This window comes from Carcharhinus amblyrhynchos, chromosome 12 (assembly GCF_965287045.1).
Source record: "Carcharhinus amblyrhynchos chromosome 12, sCarAmb.v2.hapA, whole genome shotgun sequence".
NCBI lineage: Eukaryota > Metazoa > Chordata > Chondrichthyes > Carcharhiniformes > Carcharhinidae > Carcharhinus > Carcharhinus amblyrhynchos.
Genome location: NC_137335.1, coordinates 87,922,976 through 87,935,293, shown reverse-complemented (window position 1 = coordinate 87,935,293; position 12,318 = coordinate 87,922,976). Strand labels below are relative to the sequence as shown.

The window sequence follows — 12,318 nt, the reverse complement described above, 5'->3', positions numbered from 1 at the left end:
ACCTGTAACTGTCTGAATGGAGAGTTTGAACTTGAACCGGGAGAAGGGGAAAAGAGGAGCGAGTATTTACGAGAGAAAGGGATAAAGACCTACCTGGTGGTGGTGCCTCCAAAATCCACAGTGCTGAAGAATGGGATCAATGGTGTGGTGAGCCAGAGTCTGGAGGAATGTGTGTCTCTCCTTCTGTCTCTCTATCTGTCTAAGCCTCTCTCTCTCTGTCTATCCCTCACTCTCTCCCTCACTCTCTCTCCATCTCTCTCTCTCTCCCTCTCCCTCACTCTCTCTCTCTCCATCTCTCTCTCTCTCTCCGTCTCCCTCTCTCTCTCTCTCCCTCTCTCCTCTCTCCCTCTCTCTCTCTCCCTCTCTCCCTCTCCTCTCCTCCCTCCTCTCTCTCTCCCCCCTCTCCCTCTCTCCCTCTCTCTCCCTCACTCTCTCCCTCCCTCTCTCTTTCTCTCTCCCTCTCTTTCCTTCCCTCTCTCTCTCCCTCTCCCTTTCTCTCTCCCTCTCCCCTTTCTCTCCCTCTCTCTTTCTCTCCCTCTCTCTCTTCCTCTCCCTTTCTCTCTCTCTCTCCCTCTCTCCCTGTCTGTCTCTCTCCCTGTCTGTCTCTCTCCCTGTCTGTCTCTCTCCCTGTCTCTCGCTCTCCCTCTCTGTCTCTCTCCCTCTCTGTCTCTCTCCCCGTCTCTCTCTCTCTCATTCTCTCAATTTAACTGGCGATCCCTGTTCACTCTTTTTCAGAAGTTGTCTCTCACATCGTCCAATGGAAACTCGCCGCTGTTGATTAACACCACGGAGTGTAACGGCAGCCCCACACCCCCTGCCCCAGCCCAGATGATGCTGAGGATTTGGACACCCGGGTAAGTGAGCTGCAAGGTGTGACACAGCCTAACTCTCACTAAAACCATCTGTCTGCATCGCTGCAGAAAGGTACCTGTGAGACCTGCTGATGTTTTAGTGAATGCTGAGTTGGTCAAACACAAACGGTCAGACTAAAACTTCAAGTGAAGTAAAATGGGAAAGTGCTGGGATACTCAGGGATCGAACAGCTTCTGTGGAGAGAGAAGAGAGTTAATGTTTCCAGAACAACCATGTGTCAATTTGAGCCAATGGCAGGTGATTGATCAGAAACATTAACTCCATTCCTCCCTCCACCAGTTCTGCCAGAATCACGGAGCATTTGGAATAGTTTCTCGTTTTATTTCCAATGTGTAACATGTTCAGTATTTTGTTGTTGTGGGAATGGGTCAAAGTGGGAGCGAGTCAGAGAAATAAATAACATAGATCGATCTGTCATCTGAAAACAAGTAAATAATGTTTGTGTGGGAGTGTAACCATCACAGCAGGTATCATTGAGCAAACCAGACTCAGAGTGAGGTCTGGCACACTGATCATAAATCTTTTTTTATTATGGAAATGAGGAGGAATAGCTACTGACCTCGAAAGCATAGAACCCCAGAAACACCTGCAGAGTTGTAAAAGCTAAAAGATGTAAAAAAAAACTGAAACCCACAAGATTAAAGTTCAGATAAACAGTTTTACAGAAAGCAAAGTAAAACAGTGAAATAAAGTTTATTTATTAATCACAAGTAAGGCTTACATTAACACTGCAATGAAGTTACTGTGAAAAATCCCCAAATAAACCTGCATGGTGAAAAATACACAAATTAATTGTATTCCTGGCAAAACTCCCTTACAGATTTTAACCATAAAACTTCAGTCATGTTACCCAAGTTAAGGAATTGCCATTTTGATAAAGATATACTTTATGACTTCTCAAACTATTCCAGTCTGATGTGGAATTCCAAAAGGAGGTTCAGAAAGAAAATAAAGACTTTTGTAATTCAAAATGTTGGTGATGTTCTTGTGACTGGATTGAAGCATCTCAGAGTGTAACTCGCTCCATGTAGAAAACATGAATGTCATTGTCCTTTCTGTGCTGGCCATGCTGAAATATCTGTAATGTTCTTTCAGATATTTTATGAATAAAGTATTATTAAAGTACAGGATCAGACACATGGGGCTATATGATGAAACTAGACTGTTTGGAGTTTTGTTGTTCTGGTTGAAGTTAGGGGGATGTTGCAGGTTTCAGAAAGCTCTATATCTCTCTGAAAACTCCCAAGACTGCCTACACTCCTAATAGCAAGTATATCTGTCATTGCTAATGATATTTAAAGTGGGTTTTAAGTCTGTAAAAAGAATGTTGTTTATTTTGAACTGAAATAATGATGAGTTAGAAATTAGAGTTGTTTCTTTTCATGTTAAACTGTTGCGAGTTAAGCTGCTCCATTTATTAGAGTTGCCCTGAGACGGTGAATAAAATTGGCAGCGGAAATGACAGATAATTGTGTCTCAGTTCATAAATCAAGGTTTGGATTTTGACATCAGTTTCAGTTTGTGTGGGGACAGAAACTCAGGAAAAGACAAGCGGTCAAGATCGAGGAGGTCTTGGAGATAGTTTGGACAGCTTGCTGCAGGTTAAAAAGGAAATGTGTGAGGATGGAAGAGAGATAAGAAATCTTAAATCCTTTCTTTATAATAAAGTTGAACATATAAACTCTCAGCGTTGGGAGCTTAAGGAAAGCTCTGAGAAGACTTACAGGTTAAGGCAAGATAAATCAGCCAGATTTCTTAAATTGGCAAAATTCTTTTCACCTCTTCAGCTGAAGCTGAAAACCTGAAAGAGAATGTACAGCCTTGTGGGATTTGCGTGGGTGAGGTTTACTCATATTTACAAAGTGAGATAGGTAAAGAGATTAAGATATTAAGAGATGCAAGTGCCATTTAATGTTTAGTAATGCGAGATGAGGAGGTATAGTAGTTTGGAAGGAGTATCTCCAGAAACGATAGTAAAATGTGGAATTGGAGGTGAAGGGTGTAGTGTTCCATTTTGTAAGGTAACGTTAGAGAGTCCAGTGACAAGGGGTGAAGTGGTGATAGGAGTATTAGGGTTCACCTTCACATTTTATCCTGGGTAATGGTACGGCTGGATCACAGGTGAGGTGACTGTTGTGCTTGAAAAACCTGAGGAAAGTCAAACAACTGAGATGTTGTAGGAAACACATCCTGGAATGTTTCCTAGTTGGTGGTGACTAGACCACAAAGGAGGATTGAGATAGGAGGAGAAATCAAAGAACAAAGTTAATTAGACAGAGGCTCAGTTATCAGAACAATATTTTGACCAGATGGTTGATAAAGAACAAGAACAGGTGGAGGATACAGTGGATATTTTGAGTTCAGTAAAGTTGGCAGAATTACACCAGAAGGTACAGAGATAAAACAGATATATTAATAAGCAAACGCAGAAGAATCTCTGTCTCCTGGAGTGTTAATACATTAGAAATAATGTATTAATGAGGAAATTGAAACCTTTACATATTCAGGCAGATGGAAAATGGGCAGAAGTTCATTAAGTTGGATTAAAAATATAGAAAATCAAGTTGTGAGGAATTTGGTTATAGAAGGGAGGTTTTGCGGGTAACACATTAGGTTCCACAAGGCCGGGTAAGGAAAATTCAAGTAAAAATACAAAAACACTTCCATTGGCCTGGACAGTATAAAGATGTGGTTATATTTTACCATATTGGACAATAGGAAAACCTCAAGCAGTAATTAAACTCGAATCATTAATACTCATCCCACTATTTGAGCAACCTTTTACTAGGGTTCAAATTGATTGTGTGGGACCCCTGCCTAAAACAAAAAGGGGGAATTATGTTCTGGTTGAAGTTAGGGAAATTCTGCAGGTTTCTGAAAGGTCTATTTCTCTATGAACCCTCAGAGGCAGTTTAAATTCAGTTCAGCAAGTATATTTGTGAGTGCTAACTTTATTTAAAGTGAGTTGCAAGTCTGTAAGAAGAATGTTGCTTATTTGAAACTAAAATAGTGATAAGTTAGAAATGATGACAGAAAGGATGGTGGTAGAAGGCTGTATGAGTGTCTGGAAGCTGGTATCTAGTGGCATATCACAAGATTCAGTGCTGGGTCCCTTATTGTTATGTTTGGTCTCCTTATCTGAGGAAGGATGTCCTTGCTATAGAGGGAGCACAGCGAGGGTTTACCAGGCTGATTCCTGGGATGGCAGGTCTGTCATATGAGGAGAGACTGAGTGGGTTAGGATTATATTCACTGGAGTTTAGAAGAGTGAGAGGGGATCTGATAGAAACTTATAAAATTCACACAGGGTTAGACAGGGTAGATTCAGAAAGAATGTTCCCGATGGTGGGGGGAGTCCAGAACGAGGGGGTCAGAGTTTGAGGATAAGGGGGAAACCTTTTAGGACTGAGGTGAGGGGAAATTTCTTCACCCAGAGGGTGGGGAATGTGTGGAATTCACTCCCACAGAAAGTAGTTGAGGCCAAAACATTTCTAGAAGAAATTAGATATAAATCTTAGGACTAAAGAGATGAAGGGATATGGGGGAAGGGGGGATCAGGATATGAATTCAATCAAAATGGGGTAGGCACCACATCACTGTGAATGGTGGAGCAAGCTCAAAGGGCCGAATGGCCTCCTATTTCTACTTCCCATGTTACCCCAAAACCCATCTGTTCCTCCCAGTGTCCTGATCTCAGAGGAACCGATGGATCCTGGGGTAATTATTCACAGATCCCTGAAAGTGGCCGAGCCGGTGAATAGGAGAGTTAAGAAGGCCAATGGGAGACTGGCTTTTATCAGTCGTGGTGTAGGGTATAAGAGCAAGGAGGTAATATTGGGGTTGTGCAGAGCATTGGTTCGGCCACAGCTGGAGCACAGTTCTGGTCACCTCACTATAGGAAGGATGATTACACTGGAGGGGGTAGAGAGGAGATTCACCCGGATACTGCCTGGGATGGAGAATTTGAGCAATAAGGAGAAACTGGATAGGGTTAGAGTGTTTACTTTAGATCAGAGAAGGCCGAGGGGAGACATGATTGAGATGTATAAGATTATGAAGGGTATCGAATGATTCGGGAGCAGCTGTTCCCCTGGGTTGAGGGGTCAGTCACGTGGGGGCAGAGTTTTAGGGTGAGGAGCAGGATGAGCTCAAGGTCGTCCATGACTATTTTGAACGAGAGGTCAATTTTGAACCTCGGCCAAACCGGCATTCGAGGCCATCATCAAGGATGTCAGAGCAGACGTCTTAAACTTCTGACTGGATCAGTTACCCGGACAAGCACTCAGATCCTGCGTGGAACAACAAGAGTGATATTCACAGACATCCTTAACCACACACTGCGCACACACACTGCGCACACACACTGCGCACACACACTGCGCACACACACCGCGCACACACACCGCGCACACACACCGCGCACACACACACACTGCACACACACACTGCGGGCACACGCACACACACTGCATATGCGCACACACACCGCGCACACACACACACTGCACACACACACTGCGGGCACACGCACACACACTGCATATGCGCACACACACTGCACACACACACACTGCACACACACACTGCGGGCACATGCACACACACACTGCATATGCGCACACACACTGCACATGCACGCACACACACACTGCGCACACGCACACACACTGCGCACACGCACACACACTGCACACACACACACTGCGCACACGCACACTGCGCACACACACACTGCACACACACACACACACACACACTGCGCACACGCATGCACACTGCGCACGCACACACTGCGCACACGCACACTGCGTACACGCGCACACTGCATGCACGCACACACTGCGCGCACACACACTGCGCACACACACTGCGCACACACACTGCGCACACGCACACACTGCGCACACGCACACACACTGCGCACACGCACACACACTGCGCACACGCACGCACACTGCGCACACACATGCACTGCACGCACGCACACACACTGCGCACACTGTGCACACGCACACACTGCGCACACGCACACACTGCGCACACGCACACACACTGCGCACACGCACACACACTGCGCACACACACGCACACTGTGCACACACATGCACTGCACGCACGCACACACACTGCGCACACACACACACCACGCACACACACACACCGTGCACACACTGCGCGCACACATACACTGCGCACACGCCCACACCGCGCACACACACCGCGCACACACACTGCGCGCACACACTGCACACACACTGCGTGCGCACACACACTGCGCACGCACACACTGCGCACATACACTGTGCTCACACACTGCACACACACACGCTGCACACACACTGCGCACACACACGCTGCGCACACACTGCGCACATACACTGCACACACACTGCGCACATACACTGCACACACACACACCGAGCACACACACTGCACGCACATAGTGTGCACACACACTGCACACACACACACCCACAATTTGTCTGCACAGAATACCAACATAATCAAAAAGTGAAATCTCTCAGCACAGTGAGATGTTCCTGAACGAAGAGGAGTGGAAACACTGAGTGTAATAAAAGGAGATGCTGCAAATCTGGAATTAAAACCCAAAATATCAAATAAACTCAACAAATCTGCACTGTCTGTGGGAAGAAATAGAATTACTGGGCGGATTTTTACAGCCTCACTTGTCCCGAAACTGTAAAAAAACCCCCCCCGAGGTTCCTCTTGTCTGACCCTCGCCCGCTGCGATTCTGTGGCAGGCTGGGCGATAACATTCCAGCCAGTGTTTCAATTCTGACTCTGCTTCAGAAACACTGACTCTCCAGCATCCACACCATTCACTCACTCTCCTAATCCCACCTGTTCACTCTGCAGGTTGTCAATCCTTCTTTCCCCAACCCTCGGCGGCGTCTGCGGTTACGGGATATATCAGAGCGGGTGATCGATGCTGAACAGAACCAACTGGAGCTCAATCATTTATTAAACGCCGCCTTGTTGGAGCGAGAGACACTGCAGGCGTGAGTAACCCCCCCCCCACACACATAACACAACTGGGCCACGGCGAGGGAGGCAGGGAGGACCAAACATTGTCATGATGCTGGATACAGACTTCAGTCTGTGTGTGTACAACTACTAATAACACAGCATCACCAGGAGGGAGAAGAGACAGAGAGAGAGGAGTGAGCCAGTGGGAGCAGAGAGAGGGGAGGGAGGAAGTGGGATGCGGGAGTGGGATTAGGGACTGAGTACTAGGATTGAGGGTGAGTGACGGACAAGGTGCTGTGTGGTGAGGGAGTGAGGAGTGGGGAGGGAGGATGGGGGGACTGGGGCAGGGGGGTGTTGGTTGCTCGGTGGAACGTCTCAGTCCAATCACTGACTCTCACGGTGTTCCCCATTAACAGAATGAGAGGAAAATCCATAAACCGACTGTCGATGCGATTCACTGACCCTGAGCTAGAGAGCCGTTTCTCACTGGAGAAGGAGAAACAGAGTGGAGCTGCATTTAGCTGCTCCTGTGTCATCCTCTGGTTCAGCTTCTTGGTACAGCTGTTCATCGACCCTGGGTGAGTAGGTGTCGGTCTCAGGGTCAAGGGTTATCGATACCGAGTCTCCCTGTTGTTAGACTCTGCCACAATCTCCCAGCAGGTGAACACCAGTAAATATGATCCAAGTTTGCTAAATCTGTTAAGGACAATACAAAATAGGTAAAAACTGAGCATTTCCAGTTGTTGAAGGTCTCGAGGGTAAGGCATCACAGATACAAGACTAAATATCAGGGAGTTCATACAGAGAGCAGGAGAAACTTCTTCACACAGAGCTGTGAGGCTGTGGGTTTCATTTCCTAGGTGAGTGGTTGAATATAGAACATTCCAGCGCAGTACAGGCCCTTCGGCCCTCGATGGTTTCACAGGTTGGTGCAACAATCTAAAGCCCATCTAACCTAAACTATTCCAATATCATCCATATGTTTATCCACTGACCATTTGAACGCCCTTAAAGTTGGCGAGTCCACAACTGCTGCAGGCAGGGCATTCCACGCCCTTACTACCCTCTGAGTAAAGAACCTACCTCTGACATCCATCCTATAATTATCACCCCTCAATTTAAAGCTACGTCCCCTCGTGTTAGCCATCACCATCCGAGGAAAAAGGCTCTCACTGCCCACCCTATCCAATCCTCTGATCATCTTGTATGCCTCAATTAAGTCACCTCTTAACCTTCTTCTCTCTAACAAAAACAGCCTCAAGTCCCTCAGCCTTTCCTCATAAGACCTTCCCACCATACCAGGCAACATCCTGGTAAACCTCCTCTGTACCCTTTCCCGTGCTCCCACATCTTTCTTATAATGCAGCGACCAGAACTGTACACAATACTCCAAGTGCGGCCGCACCAGAGTTTTGTACAGTTGTAACATGTCCTCACGACTCCGAAATTCAATCCCTCTACCAATAAAAGCTAACACACCGTACGCCTCTTAACAACCTTATCAACCTGGGTGCCAACTTTCAGGGATCTATGCACATGTACCCCGAGATCTCTCTGCTTATTCACACTACCAAATATCTTACCATTAGCCCAGTATTCTGTATTCCTGTTACTCTTTCCAAAGTGAGTCACTTCACACTTTTCCACATTAAACTCCATTTGCCACCTCTCAGCCCAGCTCTGCAGCTTATCTCTGTCCCTCTGTAACCTGCAACATCCTTCCGCACTGTCCACAACTCCACCGACTTTAGTGTCATCCGCAAATTTACTAACTCGTCCTTCTGTGCCCTCATCCAGGTCATTTATAAAAATGACAAACAGCAGTGGCCTCAAAACAGATCCTTGAGGTTCACCACTAGTAACTGAACTCCAGAATAAACATTTCCCATCAACCACCACCCTCTGTCTCCTTACAGCTAACCAATCTCTGATCCAAACCGCTAAATCACCCTCAATCCCATGCCTCCGTATCTTCTGCAGTAGTTTACCGTGGGGAACCTTATCAAACGCTTTACTGAAATCCATATACACCACATCAACTGCTTTACCCTCATCCACCTCTTTGAGAAGGTGATCAAAGAACTCAATAAGGTTTGTGAGGCACGACCTACCTTTCACAAAACTGTGTTGACTATCCCTAATCAAATTATTCCTTTCTAGATGATTATAAATCCTATCTCCTATAATCCTTTCCAAAACTGTGCCCACAACAGAAGTAAGGCTCACTGGTCTATAATTCCCAGGGTTGTCTCTACTCCCCTTCTTGAACAAGGGGGCAACATTTGCTATCCTCCAGTCTTCTGGCACTATTCCTGTAGACAATGACAATCTAAAGATCAAAGCCAAAGGCTCTGCAATCTCCTCCCTAGCCTCCCAGAGAATCCTAGGATAAATCCCATCTGACCCAGGGGACTTATCTATTTCCACACTTTCCAGAATTGCTAACAATTCCTCCTTTTGAACCTCAATCCCGTCTAGTCTAATAGCCTGTATCGCAGTATTCTCCTCGACTACAGTGTCTTTTTCCTGTGAATGCTGACGAAAAATATTCATTTAGTGCCTCTCCTATCTCTTTGGACTCCACGCACAATTTCTCACTGCTGTCCTTGACTGACCCTAATCTTACCCCAGTCATTCTTTTATTCCTGACATACCTATAGAAAGTTTTAGGGTTTTCCTTGATCCTGCCTGCCAAAGACTTCTCATGTCCCCTCCTGGCTCTTCTTAGCTCTCTGTTTAGATCCTTCCTGGCTAACTTGTAACTCTCAAGCACCCTAACTGAACCTTCACGTCTCATCTTTACATAAGTCTCCTCCTTCCTCTTCACAAACAATTCAACTTCTTTAGAAAACCACGGTTCTTTTGCTCGACCACTTCCTCCCTGCCTGACAGGTACATACTTGTCATACTTAGAACATAGACATCGAAAAACTACAGCACAATACAGGCCCTTCAGCCCCCAAAGTTGTGCTGAACATGTCCCTACCTTAGAGATTACTAGGCTTACCTATAACCCTCTATCTTACTAAGTTCCATGTACTTATCCAAAAGTCTCTTAAAAGACCCTATCAAATCCGCCTCCACCACCGTTGCCAGCAGCCCATTCCACACACCCACCACCCTCTGAGTGAAAAACTTACCCCTGACATCTCCTCTGTACCTACTCCCCAGCACCTTAAACCTGTGTCCTCTTCTGGCAACCATTTCAGCCCTGGGAAAAAAATCTCTGAGAATCCACCCTATCTATACCTCTCAACATCTTATACACCTCTATCAGGTCACCCCTTATCCTCGTCTCTCCAAGGAGAAACGGCCAAGCTCCCTCAACCTATCCTCATAAGGCACGTTCCCCAATCCAGGCAACATCCTTGTAGATCTCCTCTGCACCCTCTCTATGGCTTCCACATCCTCCCTGTAATGTGACCAGAACTGAGCAGAGTACTCCAAGTGGGGTCTGACCAGGGTCCTATGTAGCTGTAGCATTATCTCTTGATTCCTAAACTCAATCCCTCGATTGATGAAGGCCAGTACACCATACGCCTTCTTAACCACAGCTACAACCTGCGCAGCTGGTTTGAGCGTCCTATGAACTCAGACCCCAAGATCCTTCTGATCTTCCACACTGCCAAGAGTTCTACCATTAATATTATATTCTGACATCCTATTTGACCTGCCAAAATGACTCATTTCACATTTATCTGGGTGAAGTCCATCTGCCACTTCTCTGCCCAGTCTTGCATCCTTTCACTGTCTCGCTGCAACTTCTGACATCCCTCCACACTATCCACAACACCTCCAACCTTTGTGTCATCAGCAAACTTACCAACCCATCCCTCCACTTCCTCATCCAGGTCATTTATAAAAATCACAAACAGTAAGGGTCCCAGAACAGACCCCTGGGGCACTCCACTGGTGACTGACCTCCATGCAGAATATGACCCATCTATAACCACTCTTTGCCTTCTGTGGGCAAGCCAGTTCTGGATCCACAAAGTAATGTCCCCTTGGATCCCATGCCCCCTCACTTTCTCAATAAGCCTTGCATGGGGCACCTTATCAAATGCCTTGCTGAAGTCCAGATATACTACATCTACTGCTCTTCCTTCATCAATGTGTTTAGTCACATCTTCAAAAAATTCAATCAGGCTCGTAAGGCATGATCTGCCTGTGACAAAGCCGTGCTGACTATTCTTAATCATATTATACTTTCTCCAAATGTTCATAAATCCTGCCTCTCAGGATCTTCTCCATCAACTTACCAACCACTGAGGTTAGACTCACTGGTCTATAATTTCCTGGGCTATCTCTACTCCCTTTCTTGAATAAAGGAACAACATCTGCAATCCTCCAGTCCCCTGGAACCTCTCCTGTCTCCATTGATGATGCAAAGATCATCGCCAGAGGCTCTGCAATCTCTTCCCTCGCCTCCCACAGTAACCTGGGGTACATCCCATCTGGTCCCGGCGACTTATCTAACTTGATGCTTTTCAAAAGCTCCGACACATCCTCTTTCTTAATATCTACATGCTCAAGCTTTTCAGTCCGCTGCAAGCCTGCACCACAACCACCAAGATCCTTTTCCACTGTGAATACTGAAGTAAAGTATTCATTAAGTACCTCTGCTATTTCTTCTGGTTCCGTACAAACTTTCCCACCGTCACACCTGATAGGTCCTATTCTTTCACGTTTTACCTCTTGCTCGTCACATACTTGTAGAACGCCTTGGGGTTTTCCTTAATCCTGCCTGCCAAGGCCTTCTCATGACCCCTTCTGGCTCTCCTGATTTCCTTCTTAAGATCCTTCCTATTAGCCGTATACTCTTCTGGATCTCTAACATTATCTAGCTCCCTGAATCTTTTGTAAGCTTTTCTTTTCTTCTTGACTAGATTTATTACAGACTTTGTACACCACGGTTCCTGTAACCTACCATAACTTCCCTGTCTCATTGGAACGTTGCTATGCAGAACTCCAGACAAATATTCCCTGAAAATTTGCCACATTTCTTCCATACATTTCCCTGAGAAAATCTCTTTCCAATTTAAGCCTCCAATTTCCTGCCTGATAGCCTCGTAATTCCCTTACTCCAGATAAACACTTTCCTTAGCCTTTCTGATCCCATCTCTCTCCAATGCTATTGTAAATGAGATAGAATTATGATCACTATCTCCAAAATGCTCTTCCAGAGAGATCTGACTCCTGACCAGGTTCATTTCCCAATATCAAATTGAGTACAGTCTCTCCTCTTGTAGACTTATCCACATACTGTGTCAAGAAACCTTCCTGAACACACCTAACAAATTCCTCCCCATCTAAACCTCTTACCCTAGGGAGATTCCAATCAATATTTGGGAAATTAAAATCTCCCATCATGACAACTGTTATTATTACATCTTTCCAGGATCTGCTTCCCAATCTGCTCCTCAATATCCCTGTTACTATTGGGCAGCCTATAGAAAA

General features: G+C 45.9%; 1 protein-coding gene across 1 annotated transcript in view; it reads left to right on the top strand.

Annotated features, from left to right (window-relative positions):
* The window catches only part of adcy3a (adenylate cyclase 3a), a 66,897-nt gene that overhangs the window by 22,893 nt on the left and 31,686 nt on the right, over positions 1-12,318 (top strand). The window contains 5 exon segments of the mRNA XM_080199686.1: positions 4-147; positions 736-802; positions 805-854; positions 6,751-6,893; positions 7,278-7,439. Of these exon segments, the coding sequence (XP_080055812.1) occupies positions 4-147; positions 736-802; positions 805-854; positions 6,751-6,893; positions 7,278-7,439 (566 nt within the window).